The sequence below is a fragment of the Natrix helvetica genome, assembly GCF_964273705.1.
Source record: "Natrix helvetica genome assembly, chromosome: 1".
In the NCBI taxonomy this organism is placed as follows: Eukaryota; Metazoa; Chordata; class Lepidosauria; order Squamata; family Natricidae; genus Natrix; species Natrix helvetica.
Genome location: NC_138548.1, coordinates 229,423,289 through 229,441,768, shown reverse-complemented (window position 1 = coordinate 229,441,768; position 18,480 = coordinate 229,423,289). Strand labels below are relative to the sequence as shown.

The following is an 18,480-nucleotide window of genomic DNA, read 5'->3' as shown; positions in this document are numbered from 1 at the left end:
CCTAATCTGTCCGACTCTGTTCCCACAAAGGAGCTCATCAACTATCTTTCACCATCATCCTTTAACCTGCTAGTTTTTGGTTAGCTTCCATACTTGGGAATAAGATAAGCAATACTTTTTTTTCTTCCTCCCCTCAAACTAATCAGTTAAAATCTGTTCCTGTCCCAGGTGACCATTTCCCCATTTTTCAGTGACCTCATTGTGTCTCTGCATTCCCATCGCTTTTCTAATGGAGATCCGACACTGATGATTCTTGCCAGCAGAGTGGAATTGGGATTTTGAAGGATGTTCACAAGTGGTGTAGTTTTGGTTCCTAGTCCTGTTGCTCAAAGTGCATGGGTTGAGAGGAGGGTTTTTCTCACCTGTCACTGTTAAGCCACTGAATACAACTATCCAGTCATGTGGTACCGTAGAATATACAAATGTTGCAAAAAACAAAAAAACAAAATTCCTGGCCTTAAAAGGATTGGGTATTATTTATTTATGCATTTGATTTCTATCTCATCTCAGCCACCCATCTCAATCAATGACTCTGGGTGGCTTACAAAAGGAGCTGACAAAGCACAGTGAAGGCCCCAGATCAGGAGCAGACAACTATGGTCCCTTTACGATCTGGATTTCAATTCCCAGAATTCCTGGGAACCCAGCTGGCTCAGGAATTCTGGATGTCTGCAGGTCATTAAGTCCACAGGTGTATGCCTTACATGTCTTCCTGTGCCCCCCCCCAAAAAAAACCTCAGAACAGAGATCTATTTTATTGCTTTTGTTTACTTTCACCTATATAACCCACTTTCCTCTTAAAACCCAACATGGCGCCCATGATATATGTACACCAGTTACTTAATTCCCATAACAAGCATCTTGTGAGATACAATGAGATGACAGTTAATTACTGGACATGGTCAGACAGTGGCTGGATGGCCACTTGAACCTGGATCTGCCAAGATACCATAATCATTACAAGTAGTCCTTATCTTACAACCATTCATTTAGTGATCATTTGAAGTTACAACGACACTGAAAAAATAACTTATGACCATTTTTCACACTTACGACCGCTGTAGCATTCCCCCCCCTTGATCATGTGATCAAAATTCAGACGCTTGGCAACTGACTTGTATTTATGACAGTTGCAAAGTCCTGGAGTCATGTGATCACCTTTTGTAGACCACCTGACAGGCAAAGTCAATGGAGAAGCCAGATTCACCATAACAACTGTGTAATTAACTTAACAACTGCAATGATCCATTTAACAACTGGGGAAAGAGAGTTTGCAAAATGGGGCAAAACTCATCGAACAACTCTTGCTTAATAACAGAAATTTTGGGCTCAATCGTGGTCATAAGTAGAGGACAACCAATGCATCACACTGTTGCAAGTGCCAGAATAAAATTCAGCTGCCTGTCAGTTGCTGGAGGTGAGGGCACACACCATTTTGTCCTCTGCACAAAATATCCAATTTATTTATCAATGTTGTCAAAAAAAATATTTTATTCAGAGAATTAAAATACAAAAAATCCAAAAGAAATTAGAAAGACAAAACAAAATTAGTCAAAAATATTAAAAGAATGTTGAGTTAAAAGGACAATAAACAAAAGTGTGTATTATGTCATTATACACTGACTAATTTTTTTTAAAAAAATATGCTAGGGCTGATTAAAAAACAAAAAGCTTACTTCCCAATTTTCTCAGTGCGTAAGAACAAAGTGGGAGATTATTTTGAAAACAATTCAGATCAATATGCAGCTGGACAAAACTGACTCAAATTATTTTGAGATTGTATTATCCAGGGGTCGTTTGATAGGAAACAGTAGCAGCAATTGTAGCCAATTCCAGATCAAAAACTGCACCTTTGAGCAAGAGGAAGACCGATTTCTGTTTATATCTGCTAATCTTTGGCAAACTAAAAACCAGTTTACTGTCTCATGCTTCAGAGCACATCAGTAATTCCTAACCTTTGGGGTAATAGCATGGATAGCCGTTTTCTTCTTTTCTTTTTAAAAAAATGAAATATTAAAAACTCCCAATACATTTCCAAACTTGATGCAAAATTCTCCCAATTTGCGTAGGTCACGAAGCAGGTGGCTGAGTCAACAACATGGAAGGAGATTGGGTTGATTAATTATGAATTAGGACAAATTGGTGGCCTGCTACTCAGTAATCTATGTAAATAAGGATGATAATACTATGAGTGCTTGTGCAAATAGAAACTTGCTAAGGAGCAATGGGCAAACCCAGCTCCCCGTGGTGGTTGTGGGGAGAAGCTTTGTGCTGCTATTAATTTTTATGGGGTGACAGAATGAAATTTACATGGACAATGAGATGCCTATCACGGGGGCTACCTTATTAAAACTATGCTTGGTCAATGGAAGGAGAGGAAGAACAAATAGCAGAAGGTAGAAGATGGATACATTGAATTCTCAGGAAGATTGTTCCCCTCACCTCTGCCTATATGTCCATCTAAGTATAAGCTTGGCTCAGTTGCACCTTGCTTTCTAATCTCTTTTTGTATGTAGTGCGGTGGGAGGAAAAGTTAAGGTGTCTTAAATTCAAATATCCAATTTGTTTTAGTCATCTTGTCCTCTGTAACTTTATAAAAATTGGAACTAATAAGGGTTACAATGAATGGCATTGTACGAGAGGTAACAAGTGGCAGCTTTAAAAGTTAAGTTCATCAACAGATATGGCACTAATCAACAGCAGGTATGGTTTTTGAATGAGACCTGCATTTCATTAAAACACAAGCATGCATACGGACACAAAAGTAAGATCCCTCCCCCATCCCAGTCACAAAAGAGATAGGAGAGAATCATCATCATGATGATATATAAACGGAAACAAACAATATATGTACTCTATGACCTAGGTGGTAAGTATTTTGATATAGGAAAGTTCCCATTGTTACACAATTATGTTCATACATTTTTAGTGAGTGACCCTACTTCAAAAAGTCCTAATTACCAACGGAAGGCAGTCTCCAGTAAGATAGCATCATGGCTAGGTAGTGGTCAGGAAATTGGAAAGCCCCAAACTCATCTCCCCATTTGACTGTGGAGCTCACTGGATGACCTTGAGCAATTCTTCCCCTATTTCAACCAAATCCTTCTTGTACACTGACTTAAACTCAGAGATGAAATGCATAAGATAATAAATTTGGTCAATGGAAGGGTTAGGGTTAGGGTTAGGAGAGGAAGAACAAACAGCAGAAGGTAAAAGATGGATACACTCAACTGGTTATTGTGTTAAATTTATATTTACTGACAAAGAAATAAAGGGAGACTTTGTCAGTAAATATAAATTTAACACAACAATAAAGGTAAAGGTTCCCTTCGCACATATGTGCTAATCATTCCCAACTCTAGGGGGTGGAGCTCATCTCCATTTCAATCCGAAGAGCCAGCACTGTCCGAAGACGTCTCCATGATCATGTGGCCGGCATGACTAAACGCCCAAGGCACACGGAACACTGTTACTTTCCCACCAAAGGTGGTCCCTATTTTTTCTACGTGCATTTTTACATGCTTCCAAACTGCTACATTGGCAGAAGCTGGGACAAGTAACGGGAGCTCATTTTGTTTTGTCACGAAAGAAACTGCCTGCGAAGGCTCCTGGATTGGGGCTGAAAGGTGAAAGCAGAAGTACTATGCTCCCTCCCATATGTGGGTAGACAAGGTGGCCTTGATTTTAAAAAAAAACATTTATTCAACTGATTAGTTGAGACCTTCTGCTGTTATTTTGGTTGCAAACGGTTAAAGCCGCTGTACCTCCGGCAACTTAAATTGTATTTGAATCACATATCTCAAAAAAATTAAGCTACCTCCAACTCCCCACCATATCTTTCCCCAACAGAAGATTAGCAAGGAAGCAGCTTTCATTGTGATGTTGCTACTGCCACCTGGTGTCTTGATGCTGTTTTTAGGAGAGCCGGGATTTGTATTGGCTTGAACCGAAACAAAGCAAAATTCAGGTTGCTTCAGCTATCATGTTTTATTCCATCACAACAGACCATCACCAGGCTCCAGAATAACAAGCAACGCCTCAGATTTGAATGTTCAGGTAGTCCTCGATTTACAGCCATTTGTTTAGTGGCTGCTCAAAGTTATAACCGGACTGAACCAAGTGACTTATGACCAGTTTTGCAGCATCCCCATGGTCACCTGATCAAAATTTGGGCATTTGGCAACTGGCATGTATTTGTGACAGTTGCGGTGTCCCAGGGTCATGCGATCACCATTTGTGACCTTCCCAACCAGCTTCTGACAAGCAAAGTCAATGTGGAAGCCAGATTCGCTTAACAACAACATGATTTGCTTAACAACTGCAGTGATTCGCTTAACAACTGTGGCAAAAAGGTTGTAAAATGGGGCAAAACTCACTTAACTGTCTTGCTTGGCAATGGTAATTTTGGGCTCAATTCTGGTCATAAAACGAGGATTATCTATTGAATGCTCCACCAAGATGGAGCTAAAGTGGCTGGGGCTTAGCTCTGGGACATTAGTTCTGGGTGAAATCTATGGAACTCTAGTAAGAAATAAGGGCACTATTGGATTACATTGAAGGTTCTTTGGCTTGGATATCCTGCTTCTCCCTTTATGGCTAAGTAGCCTTAGGTTCAGGTGCTGGTCTCTAGTAATGGAGACTGCATATATCTCTCTGCACTGTTTGGGTCACATCCTGAGGCTTAAGAATAAGGAATCTTTCTTTTGCCTGAAGGTCTTGTTTCTTTCCAAATGGGATAAGGAAACATGGCAATGATGGCAAGGCTAGAGTTGGCAACACACGCACACGCATCCTACACATTACACAATCTCAGACTTGCAATCTTCTGAGCAGGTCAGCAGACACCAATAAATCTGTCCACCTTCCTCAATGCCCCTTACATCAGCCAAGTCTTGGTAAGTCAAAAGGAAGGACTTGCAGGCTGGCTCCAAACTGTGAGCCCAACCTTATCTTGTACAAATTTGGGGAGTCAACAAATCTGCTTTCATCCGAGATAACCACATGCCAGTTCCTGCGGTTGTTCTGCCTAGAGATTCTCCTGCTTGTATGCTATCATTCCTTTGGTTAATGTACTGTAGCCTCTCAATAATGTCTTTAGAATAGGCGACTTGTTCAACCAAAGTTTGCAGTGTGTTCTGATCAAGGCTCCAGCTTTGCATGTGAAAGTCTTGTGGCATGCATAAACAAAACTGAACCAGGGGTGAAACCCTCCTGGTTCGGCCCAGTTCAGCCGAAACGGTAGGGACGATTGTCATTGGTTCTGCAAACCGGTAATTTTAAAAAAAGCTTCCAAGGATCATGCAGATCAGTTGTGAGCCGCACGAACGTCGGAAGCTTTCCTCCCCCACCCCATTTTAAAAGCATTATTTCCTGTCTATTCTCCTGAACCAGCAGGAAAAAAAATGCTTTAAAAAGTGGGGAAAAGTTGGTCACGCCCACCCAGTCACATGACACCCGCAAACCACACCCACAGAATTGGTAGCAAAAAAATTTAGATTTCACCACTGAAGTGAACTGCTGTTAGAACTTTCTCCCTCTCTCTCTCTGGACACGTTGACAGGATTTTCTTCAGTTGCTGCTAAAAACTGAATACCCATCTCAAATACTGTAAACGTGGAACAAGAAACAAGAATGATTGCCTGAAAAAAATAAAAGCCAGATTTCAGAATTTATCTAAAACTAAGCAAACTCTACAGAAATACATTTTCATATTATTTTTTGCTTCTCCCCAGGGGGAAGTTCTTGGTTTTTTTAAGAGTTGCAAGGGACTGTCAATAGTCTATTTACTATGCAGATGAATATTTAATTAGTAATAGTAAACAGCGTATTTACTTTTAACTTAACTTTATTGGATTTCTAGACCGCCCCTCTCTCAAAAGAGACTCGGGGCGGTGTACAGTCATATTAAAATAGTAAACAGTCAATATACATGTTATAAGTATACAATAAATAAGTTAAACATAGGACTGGAGGAGGTAGTAGAAGTTCCCTGTACAATTTAGTTAAGTTAGATTAAAAATTTATAAAAATTTTAAAAAGTTAAAAACATTAACCTTAAAAGCTATCCCAAATAAAATATCCGCCAGGAGGTAAGAGTAGAACTATAAGTGGGCCAGGCCGGCTAGTCGGAACAGGCGAGTCTTAAGTTTTTGTCGGAAGGAGCGGAAGTCAGTAGTTTACCCAATGAAAACATTAGTTTTATTTATGAATTGGGGTTGTCACACTAGTTAATCTTATTTCAGGGTCTAAGTTATCTCAAATTTTGATTTGGGCAACCTTTGTGCCAAGAAGTTATATATGGACAGGAATTAAGTAGCTAATCATGAGTCCTGCCTTAGTATTAATGGCCCCTAGTTTTACTGTGGTAGGGATTAAGTTGAGAAAAGAAGTTGAAAGGTTATTTAAATACCTGTCTTTTACTCCTCATGTTAATTTCCATCCTTAGGTACCTTGCTTGTTTTCTTTTTTTAACAATGCAATTGTTCTTAATGCGTGTGTCAATATACTAGATTTCACCATCGTAAATCTTTCAGCTATAGGTTTATTCTTATTGAGGTGTGTGTGTGTGTGTTAAGGATCTAGCCTAAATTCTTTGTATTGTCAATTTCTGGAGGTTTGTGATCAAACAAGGCAACTCGGTAATGATGAGATTAGGCAGATATTGCTGGTTGACCAAATTAACTGTCTTGAGGCGAGTAAGTCACATGTAAGCCTCTGGGGGGGCCTTCCCATTCACTTGAAACAACAGCCAATGTCTCAGCAAACAGAGGAGCCCACCTTGGTCAAATATCAGGGGTGTTCCCTTTATTAGATTAACTCAAGTCCACAGAATAATGTGTAAGTTTTGGGGTTCATATGGACTTTTCATTAGATAGAGCCAGTTTGGTCTAGTACAGGGGTCTGCAACGTTAAAACACCCAAAAGAGCCACTTGGAGCCGTTTCCCACAGAAAAGAAAACACTGGGAGCCAATAATTTAACAACCGGTGTGACTAGATGAGTGTGGTCAACTTATTTATTTATTTATTTATATTTAATGCTTCTAGACCGCCCCCTCTCCCGAAAGGGACTCGGGGCGGTGTACAGTCCATGCAAAATATATCAAAATACAATAAAAAGTTGAATATGTACAGTTGGCATGGAGGAGGTTAAAAATGTAATTAAAAGAACTGTACAAAGCTAGTATAAGTATAAGTTTTTAAACCCCGAAAAACAGACAAAATAAATTAAAAAACAATACCCCTAATAATAATAATAATAATAATAAATTTGGATTTATTAGCCGCTCCCTTTCCGGGCAGGACTCTGGGCGGCGTACACTAAGACATATATAAACATACATATATACAAAGACATACATGCACGGAGGAGGTAATAGATTAAAACATTAAGACAAATTAAAACCATTAACATGCCCCGTCTAATAAAAAACCCAATATACAATAAAAATTTAAAATTTAAAAAAGACAGTCAGGAGGAATATGAAAAGATTACGGTTGAGCCAGGCCGGATGATTGAAAGAGGTGGGTCTTCAACTGTACACGGAAGGAGCGGAGATCGGAAATAATCCTGATGTCACGGGGGAGGTCATTCCACAGGGCTGGGCCCATCACAGAGAAGGCTCTGCTCCTGGATGTCGCCCCCCGACACTGTTTGGCGGACGGCACCCGGAGAAGTCCCTCTCTGTGTGAGCGAATTGGTCGTAGGGATGTGTGGGGCAGGATGCGATCCTGCATGTAACTAGGTCCTATGCCATGAAGCGCTTTAAAGATCATAATCAAAACCTTGAAACGCACTCGGTAGACCACAGGAAGCCAGTGCAGCTCGCGCAGGAGAGGTGTTACAGGGGAGTATCTAGACCTCCCCATAATCACCCGCGCGGCCGCGTTCTGGACCAACTGTAGTCTCCGAGTGCATCTCAAGGGAAGCCCCATGTAGAGAGCATTGCAGTAGTCCAGGCGAGACGTCACTAGCGCATGGGTGACTGTGCGTAGGGCATCCCGGTCCAATAAGGGGCGCAATTGGCGCATCAGGCGGACCTGATGGAACGCCCCCCTAGCCACGGCTGTTACATGGTCATCCATGGACAGCCGGGCATCTAGGAGGACGCCCAAATTGCGCACCTGTTCCATGGGGGCTAGTTGCACGCCCCCAATGGCCAGAGATGGAAGCACCTGGTTGAACCGGGGGGCCGGAAGCCACAGCCACTCCGTCTTGGAAGGGTTGAGTTTTAGTCGGTTGCCATCCATCCAGACCCGTACGGCCTCCAAACACCGGGACATCATTTCGACGGCCTCATTGGGGTGGTTCGGGGTGGAAATGTATAGCTGAGTATCATCAGCATACAGATGATATCCCACCCCAAAGCCACGGATGATCTCGCCCAGCGGTTTCATGTATGTGTTGAACAGGAGAGGCGAGAGCACCGATCCCTGTGGCACTCCACATGTGAGTGACCTCCGGGTCGAACTCTGCTCCCCTGCCAACACACGTTGCATCCGGTCAGAGAGGTAGGAGCCAAACCACCGTAAAACGGTGCCCCTGACTCCCAGCCCCTCTAGCCGGTGCAACAGGATACCATGGTCGATGGTATCGAACGCCGCCGAGAGATCTAATAGGACCAGGATAGAGGAACAACCCCTATCTCTGGCCCTCCAGAGATCATCAACCAATGCGACCAAGGCCGTCTCCGTGCTGTGCCCGGGTTGGAAGCTGGACTGGCGCGGGTCTAGATAATCATTTTCCTCCAGGTGACGTGGGAACTGCTGTACCACCACATTCTCTACAACCTTCGCTAAAAAAGGAAGGTTGGAGACAGGACGATAATTGGCTAGGTCCGTTGGGTCCAGGGAAGGCTTCTTGAGCAGGGGCCTCACCACCGCCTCTTTCAAGTAACCAGTTAATAGTATATTTGCCAGGAGGGACAGTTGTAATTATGCCAGGCCTGCTAATCGGAACAGGTGAGTCTTCAATTTTTGCCGGAAGGAGCGGAGGTCAGTAGTGGTTCTAATGTCGGGGGGGAGGTCATTCCAGAGGGTTGGGCCCATCACAGAGAAGGCCCTACTCCTTGGTGTCGCCTGTTGGCATTGCCTAGTGGACGGCACCAGGAGAAGTCCCTCTCTGTGTGAGCGAATTGGCCGCAGGGATGTATGTGGGAGGATGCGATCCCGCAAGTAACTAGGTCCCGTGCCATGGAGCGCTTTAAAGATGGTAATCAGCACCTTGAAACGCACCTGAAAAACCACAGGTAGCCAGTGCAGCTCGCACAGGAGAGGTGTTACGTGGGAGTACCTCGTACTCCCCATCACAGCCCGCGCGGCTGCGTTCTGAACTAACTGCAGTCTCCGGGCGCGTCCCAAGGGCAGCCCCATGTAGAGAGCGTTGCAGTAATCCAGGCGGGACGTCACCAGCGCATGAGTGACCGTGCGTAGGGCATCCCGGTCCAGTAGGGGGCGCAATTGGCGCACCAGGCAAACCTGGTGGAACGCCCCCCTTGCCACGGCTGCCACATGGTCATCCATTGACAGCCGGGCATCAAGGAGGACGCCCAAATTGCGCGCCCGTTCCACAGGGGGCAATTGTTCGCCCCCTATGGCCAGCGATGGAATCAGCTGGCTGAACCGAGGTGCCGGTAGCCACAGCCACTCAGTCTTGGAGGGGTTGAGTTTAAGTCTGTTGTCCCCCATCCAGACCCCGACGGCTTCCAAACACCAGGACATCACTTCGACAGCCTCGTTGGGGTGGTTTGGGGTTGAAATATACAGCTGAGTATCATCAGCGTAGAAGTGATACTCAACCCCAAAACCACGGATGATCTCACCCAGCGGCTTCACATATGTGTTGAACAGGAGAGGCGAGAGGACCGACCCCTGTGGCACTCCACAAGTGAGTGGCCTCAGGGTCGACCTCTGTCCCCCTGTCAACACACATTGCTTCCGGTCGGAGAGGTAGGAGCCAAACCACCGCAGAACGGTACCTCCGACTCCCATCCCCTCCAACCGGCGCAATAGGATACCATGATCGATGGTATCAAAAGACGCCGAGAGGTCTAATAGGACCAGGATAGAGGAACAACCTCTATCTCTGGCCCTCCAGAGATCATCGACCAACGCGACCAAGGCTGTCTCTGTGCTGTGCCCGGGTCGGAAGCCGGACTGGCGTGAGTCTAGATAATCGGATTCGTCAAGGTGTCATGGAAACTGCTGCGCCACCACATTCTCGACAACCTTCGCTAGAAAGGGAAGGTTGGAGACTGGACGATAATTAGCTAGCTCCGTTGGGTCAAGTGAAGGCCTCTTAAGCAAGGGCCTCACCACCGCCTCATTCAAGGCGGTTGGTAAGGATCCCTCACCCAATGAGGCATTCACCAGGCCCAGAAGCCAGCCTCGGGTCACCTCCCAAGATGCCAGTACCAACCAGGAGGGACACGGGTCCATTAAACATGTGTTGGGTCGCAGCCGTCCACGCAACCTATCCAAATCCTCGGGGGCAACAGAATCAAACTCCTCCAGGATGGTCTCACAAGACTCGCTGTTGGCGGCCCGTCCGGTCCACTGAGAGGGGCCCATCCGCTCCGGATCTGAGCGACTTTGTCCTGCAGATATTCCCCAAACTCTTCTGCTCTGCCCTGCAAGGGTGCCCCCTGCATCCTCTGTGACAAGAGGGAGCGGGTCACCCTAAACAGGGTGGCAGGGCGGTTATCCACAGACGCAATAAGAGCGGCGCAATATCTACGTTTGGCCGCCCTTAATGCCACAAGGTAGGTCCGTAAATAGGCTCTTACCTGTGTTCGATCGGATTCGGAGCGTGAGGACCTCCACCTGCTCTCTAGACGTCTCCTATGGCGCTTCATCACCCTCAGCTCCTCGGTATACCAAGGAGCCTGGGTGGGTCGCTGCCGCAGGAGAGGTCGCAAAGGCGCAACCTGGTCCAAGGCCCCAGCCGCCGCCCTATTCCAGGCGGCCGCTAGGTCCTCCGACCGAGCGCGGGTCAGGGCTACAGGTAATGGCCCAAGCTCCGTCTGGAACCTATCCGGCTCCATCAGGTGCTTGGGGCGGTACCAGCTTGGACCGTCTGGTCCCGCCTCCTCGCGGTGGGGGGTAGTGCCAGGGAAGTCCAGCCGGAGACATGAGTGATCTGACCATGACAGGGGTGTAACAACTAAGTCCCCTATACCCAGATCACTCGTCCACTGCTCAGATACGAAAACAAGGTCCAATGTGTGGCCGCCCTCGTGTGTGGGGCCCTGAATTAATTGGGTCAGGCCCATGGCTGTCATGGAAGCCATGAACTCCCGAGCCGCCTCAGATGCTGCTCCCGTCGACGGCAGGTTGAAATCCCCCATAACCACAAGCTTGGGGATCTCAACCGCCGTCTCCGAGATCAGCTCGAGGAGCTCGGGCAGGGCCGCTGATGTATAGCGAGGAGCCAAGTATACAATCAGCAAACCCAACTGCCTCCCTGGGCCCCATTTCACACCAAGGGACTCACACCTGGATATCTGAGGAACAGTGAACTCCCTCGGCTCTAGACCTTCCCGTATAACTACCGCCACCCCACCACCCTTACCCAGGGCCCGAGGCTGATGGAATGCACGGAAACCTGGTGGGCACATTTCCACGAGGGGTAAACCACCCTCGTGGCCCAACCCGGTCTCCGTTATCCCTGCAAGGTCCAGCTCCCCCTCAGAGATCAACTCATTAATGAGGGGGGCCTTGTTGGTTACGGACCTTGCATTGCAAAGCATCAGCCGCAGGCCCCGGCTCTGTAGTTCCTGGCCACCTAGGTTGCGGGGGTTGGTACAAACGACCGGGCGTAGCCAGCAGCCACGGTGAGTGACATCACTCACTCCTACCCAGTCACATGACACACACACTCATCCACTCCTACCCAGCCTGACATTAGGGCAGAGAATCGGTTGTTAAATTATTTGCCCCGCCCAGCCACACCTCACCCCTCCCCTCCCAGCCATCTCTTGCCACACCCAGCCTCTGGTGTCTTGTTTACCTCTCTCTCTCTCTCTCTTTTTCTTTCTGTCTCTCTCTGTCACTCTCTCTCTCTTTTTCTCTCTATGTCCCTCTTTCTCTTTCTTCCTCTTCCTCTTTTTCTATCTCTCTCTCTCTCTCTGTCGCTTTCTTTCTTTCTTTCTTTCTCTTTCTTTCTTTCTTTCTTTCTTTCTTTTCTTTCTTTCTTTCTTTCTTTCTTTCTTTCTTTCTTTCTTTCTTTCTCTCTTTCTCTCTGTGTCTCTTTCTTGCCGCCTGACACTGCAGAAAACGGTGAGCAATTGCATCCGGCCTTTGTTGGTGCTGGACACACGATCTGCTCTCCACCCCGAGATTCTGGCCCACCCCATGACCAACACTGCTACTGTTATCAGGGGTGAGTGGGGCAGGGTCGCATTGTGGCTCTGCGTCCTAATGGGCTCCAAGAGGAGGAGGTGATCCTGTCTCCCCATTGTGAAATATACTAAATTTCACTGCTGAGCAAGGCGCTGCGAGAGCAGCAGGCAGGCCATGGGAGTGGCAACAGCAGCGGTGTCGGCCACTTCTCTCTGCAGCAGAGGGATGAAAGGAGGGAGCTGCAGCAGAGGGTTAAAAGAGCCACATGTGGCTCCGGACCAGACCCCTGCTCTAGTAGTTAAGACACCAGGCTAGAAAGTGGGAGATTGTGAGTTCAAATCCTGCCTTAGCCATGAAAGCTGTCTGGCTGACCTCGGGCCAGATGCTGTCTCTCTACCCAGCCCACCTCACAGGGTTGTTGTTTTGGAGAAAGGAGGAGCATTAGATGTTTGCACCCTTGAGGTTTTTTTGTAAAAAATAATAAAGGCAGGATATAAACAAATAAAGAAACCAGATGTTGGGTACTTATGACCAGGGGCCACATGTGATCGCCAAGCTCCACTTTAGCTTCTACAGCAGGTGTGTCCAACCCTGGACAGCTAGCCCCACAATAAATAAAAATAAAGGATTTTTATCTATACACATTAACTATAGTTGTTATATGCTATTCAGCCCAAGACAATTCCTCCTCATTCAGAGAGCCCAGGGAAACCAAAATTTTAGACACGGCTACTCTACCGTAACCTCAGATTCAAATCACAAGATCACATATTTTTATTAGTATAATGTTTCATGTTGGAAATATATACTTGAATGACTATTTTTAATTTAATTGTTAGATTTATATCACACTTTTCCTGCAAGAAAAGGCAGCTTATGTGGGGCTCCTCCTTCATTTTATCCCTGTCAGAGCAATACTCCGAAGGAGGAGTGACACACCCAAAATAACTCAGTTGCCATCTATGGCCGAGGATCAGCTTGAATCTGGATCTCCCCCAGTCTCAGATTAATACTTGTAACTGCTACATCACATTGGATAAATTAAAAAATTGTAAACATAACCTATCTCCCTTTTAATTCGATTGATATAAATGAACTCTGAAAAGCGTAGGTAGCTGATAATTTTGACCAAGCTCCAGACTCCGGTGCTTAATTCTCCACCCCATCTGGTAAAGATTCTCTGCAGAGCCACCTCTCTCTCTCTCTCTCTCTCTCTCTCTCTCTGTCTCTGTCTCTGTCTCTCTCTCTCTCTGGTGTTATCTGTAACACAGAGTGTGCTCTGCTGCCCTTTGACCATTCCTCCTTTCCTGACTTACATCCTGTGTGTGCAGTGCTCTGCCGTACCTCCTCCCCCAGAAGGGAGACAAAGTCTATTAGCCTTGTGAGGTCAAAGGCTTCCTGAGGCATTAGAGTTGCCTGTGTTTTCCTGATGTTCTCTCTGACAATGAGCTGAAAGGTAGGTGATTATGATTCTGGAAAGTAGTTCACTCTGCCTTTGGTCAAATCAAATATTTGCATCCTCTCACCCCGAACCATCTTACTTGGAAGGATCTTCAGGGTGCTTAGCAGGAGTCTTTCCTAGTCCTCCTTAAACATGCTTTTGCTTGAAAACGAACTTTTGCTTGAGAAGCAGATACTCTGCCACTGAAATACTTGGCGGGATTCAATCAATGAAAGTTTGGGCAGGCTATGGAACCAATGCTCTGATTAGGAAATGATTGATCTTTTAGATGATAAATTGTTAATAAAGCACCAATGGTTCCCTGGATTAGTTGCCAGGAAAATCAAGCTGGCGCTAGGTTCTCCTGCACGGTAATGCAGACACCTAGACCTGGGGGGAAAAGGTAGGCAGTCACTAGCAGGGAGGGTGTGGTTTGACAGCAGGAAGAAATCATGACTTACAGTCCAGGCACTTGGCTATCTTTGCGCTGCAGATAAGTGCTATATTTTATTATTTTTTTCTCTCTCTCTCCACAGAGCTATTATTTGGCATCCAGGGAGGATGGAGTATAGAAAACAGCATTGCCTGCAGTGATATGTCCGGTGGTGCTCTGGCCAAATGAGATGGCCAAACATCTTGTGGTGGCTATTGCTCTCTGGGCTGTGGGGGGCCCTGCTGGGCTTCACCATCTCTACCTGGGCCGAGACAACCATGCCTTACTCTGGATGCTGACTTTGGGTGGATTTGGCATAGGATGGCTTTGGGAGCTGTGGCTGCTCCCTGGTTGGGTAGCACAGGCAAATGGTACCCCAGACTTGCCCAGCGGTCAACCCCCACCTTTGAACCCTGTGCGTTTTCTTGGCCAAGCTTTAGTGGGCATCTATTTTGGGGTAGTGGCTTTGATTGGTCTCTCTACTCTGCCAGGTTTTTACCTTCTGGCCCTCCCTCTGGCTGTGGGTCTTGGAGTTCATTTGGTGTCTGAAGTGGGCAATCAAGCCTCCAATCTCCAAGCAACCTTAATGGCTGCCTTCATAACGGCACCAATCTTCTATGGCCACCCTCTGGGGATCTTGCCCATTACTCTCACCACTAGTGTGACAGCCCAGAACTACCGATCCTATAAAACCAGCAATCGCACCAAGAAGAAGCTTAGCCTCCGACTTTACCGACTAGGCCTGGCCTATCTGGCATTCACAACACCACTGGCCTACTCTGCCTTCAGCAACACAGCAGCCACGGCCAACTACATAGCCAACATGATTGGAGCAGCCCTGGATTATGTCAGTGTCTTTCCATCATTGAGTGGAATATTGGAATCAGTGCTGCTTCTCCCCTACCGCGCCGGGAAAATGCTGGGTTTAAGTGGTGGCTATTTCCAGGAATGGGAGAACATTTTAAAATTTGTACAGTCTTTCCAGGATGAAAGACGTCAGATGGCGTATCAGGTACGGTGGACTCTTATAATTTTTCAGCTTTTGGAAACAGTTAAGTTTCAAGTTTTCTACCACTTATCCAACAGGAATAGGGTCATCCTCAACTTTGAGGGAAGAATCTCCCAGAGGGCAGGGGCTACAACAGAGAAGGTAACGTGTCATGGTCCCTGCCAGTTGACATTCCTTAGCTCAGGGGTGTCCAAACTTGGCAACTTTAAGACTTGTGGACTTCAACTCCCAGAATTCCCCGGCTGGGGAATTCTGGGAGTTGAAGTCCACAAGTCTTAAAGTTGCCAAGTTTGGACACCCCTGCCTTAGCTGATGAGACTCGTAGCATATCCAGAATAATTTACTACCTGTGCAGCCACGTTTTGCCCCAGCTGAAGCTTGTAAACGCTTTTCAAGGACAGTCACATGCAGAGTGCATTGTAGTGACCCAATGTTATATTATCAAATATAGAAAATAAGCCTTTGCATGTCATGACACTAAATCTTTCCTTACATTCTGGACTGGCACAGGATCACCTGCAGAAAGGATTTTAAAAAAAAGTCAAGCTAATGGTCATTACTACACAATAGAAGCCCTGTCCCCCTTTGTATATACATCATAGTGTTTATAAGCTTTGATTGCACATTTGTGGCCACCCTATTGATTGTTTTGCCCCTTCCCAGTCATCCTTGATTGAGGTTGTCACAATTTTTGTCTGTCTCTGTGTCTGCCTCTTCAAGTCAGTTTTTGATTCCTGGCGACTACTTGGACTAGTCCCTGCAGTTTTCTAGACAAGATCTTTCAGAAGTGGTTTGCCATTGCTTTCTTCCTAGGGCTGAAAGAAAATAACGGGCCCAAGATCACCAAACTAGCTTTGCATCTAAGGCAGGAATAAAACTCACACCCTCCCAGTTTCTAGCTGATGCCTTAACCAGTACATCAAACTGTCTTTTGTCCTCAGACAGACTAAAATATTCACTTCAAGCCTTGCATATCAAGCAACTTGCCTTGCATGTATTAAACAACTGCAATTTGTATTAATAGTAAAATGGCATTAAAGGAAGCTCAAATAATAGTACTGTAGTGTGCAAGATAAAACAACAAAATGTAAGTCATGTTAAATCTAATTAGAAACAGTATGTGAAAGATTCTTATTCTATTTGGTAATAATAATAAAGACCTAGCCAATAATTTTGCACTTATATTCATTTACCAATTTTAAATGCTACTTGTGAAAAGAATATCTGAAACCAGAACTTTCTGGTTGTAAGGAAAATAGTTCAAAGGGCAAAGAAGTAAACAATGTGGCAAGTTATATGTCACACATATTTGCTCCATTATTGACTCTTTCTTCCATTTACAGCATATTTCCCTGATTTCTAAGAATTAAAATTCCCAGAATTCTTAGTATATAGCCCTTGGTTAGAATCCTGTAGTCTTAGACTTAATACAAGAAGACCGTATTGATTTTAGTGGAATTTTCTGAGTTTATTTGAAACATTATAGCAGAATATGCCATATTTAAAGGCTGGAAATTGTATATTATCATCTTGAAAGCTGAAAGTTTTACCCAAAATGTATGACCAAAGATAATAACAAAGCTCCTCAGCTTTGATGTCTTTGGGTGTAGAAAGAAAGAAAAGACAACTGTGTTTTGCAGAATTGCAAGAAAGAAAGTACCTTTATGCTTAGCTTTCCAAAGCTCTGCAAAAATCTATTATTGGTTCAAACCCTACAAAAATCATCCTTCATTGGATTTTTGGCTTTTATAGATTTTCCAATATTGTAACAGCAAGTGCAAGAAAATTATTCTTTGTTTCTCCGCCTCCGTTCTATCACTGACAAATGACTAGTTTATTTCTTTCTTAGATGTTATCCTGCCTTTATTACTTTATAAGAAACTCAGGAAAACAAACATGCTCCTTCATCTTCTTCCTTCTTTTCCCCTTAACAACCCCGTCAGGTGGGTTGGGTTGAGAGACAATGACTGGCCCAAAATCACCCAGCCAACTAATTATCAGACAATTGGCAATTAAAATATTCGTGAACTCATAGCTTTGATAGGATGCTGATACTCCTCTCTCCTCTTCTTCTAGATCTTAGGTACCCCTAATGATGCCACTCCAGAAGAAATCACCAAAAGCTACCGGGAGCTGGTGAAGCTTTGGCATCCTGATCATAATCGACATCAAATAGCAGAAGCTGAAAGACGTTTTATTGAAGTGCAAGCTGCCTACGAATTCCTCATGCAGGCAAAAAAGCCAAAATCTGCATGATTGCATTTAAGATGGCACAGAAATTTTATTACCATCAAACAGCTGGAGATCAAACTATTATTATTAAAGTAATAGTTCTCAAAATAACATGGACCAAGTTATAAATGTGTTAACTTTCTATGTACTTTAAATTTGTTAGAAGATAACAAACACAACTGTTTTATAATCTTTCATTAAATGTTTTGTTATAGTTCCAGGACTTTTGGGATAAATTGGGGAGTGGGATTTCTTATTGTACTGCAGTTTCACTAGGCTTGTTTTTATGAGATACCGTCAGTCTCTTTTCAGGTTGCCGATCCTCTGATGTAAAGAGGGAATTAGTTCCATCATTTTTTCTGGTTTCTGTCCCTGAAATATATGATCAGTATATTAAAAAGGGTATCTTATTTATCAAATAAATCCTACTACGTTGACAATAAGATGTACCTCATCCTTTCTAACTTCAGGGAAACTAAAACAAGAATTGCATAGAGTAACCTTGTAGGGGAGATGGGCGGCACAGAAATTTAATAAATAAGTAAAAATGCTCTAATTTTCTTTGTATTTTATTATTGGTTTATATTTCTGAATAACTTTAATTATAGTGATGGGTTATGACACTGCTTTAAATGTAGTTTTAAGCTACCTTGAAAACTTTTACACTGTAGACATACATTTCTTAAATTATAAAAATCAAGAAAGCCCAAGGTAGCAGTTTACAGTAATATACCACCTCATGCTATGCATACATAAATTATTACATCATGTTTCCTTCAACCTATTACATTCTCTCTAAATTGCTTGCTTTATTAATACTCATTTTCATATCTCTTTCAAGAATTTTAATTTTCCCAATGTTCTTTTTGATAAGAGCAATAACATTAAACCTTATAAGGGCTTCTCTTTTCCCATAATAACACCTAATTATCCTCAATATGAGTTAATAGCAAACTTTATCATTAGTTTTCTTATGACATAGCATTTGAAAAAGTACTTTCCCTTTACACTGCAATTTGTATTGCTAA

General features: G+C 44.4%; 1 protein-coding gene and 1 long non-coding RNA gene across 2 annotated transcripts in view; both read left to right on the top strand.

Annotated features, from left to right (window-relative positions):
* Nucleotides 1-18,480, top strand: part of LOC309382097 — a 104,773-nt gene that overhangs the window by 23,510 nt on the left and 62,783 nt on the right. The gene's annotated exons all lie outside the window — the stretch shown is intronic.
* Nucleotides 13,668-17,997, top strand: DNAJC22 (DnaJ heat shock protein family (Hsp40) member C22). The gene is made up of 3 exons (XM_081939272.1): nt 13,668-13,793; nt 14,315-15,223; nt 17,297-17,997. The coding sequence occupies exons 2-3, from the start codon at nt 14,402-14,404 to the stop codon at nt 17,474-17,476; spliced, it is 1,002 nt and encodes a 333-aa protein (XP_081795398.1). The 5' UTR covers nt 13,668-13,793; nt 14,315-14,401; the 3' UTR covers nt 17,477-17,997.

Excerpts from the sequence above, each read along its gene's own strand:
- DNAJC22 (XM_081939272.1), top strand. The coding sequence starts at position 14,402 with ATGGCCAAACATCTTGTGGTGGCTATTGCTCTCTGGGCTGTGGGGGGC. Across the intron at positions 15,224-17,296 it reads GACGTCAGATGGCGTATCAG|ATCTTAGGTACCCCTAATGA; the intron begins GTACGGTGGACT and ends CTCTTCTTCTAG.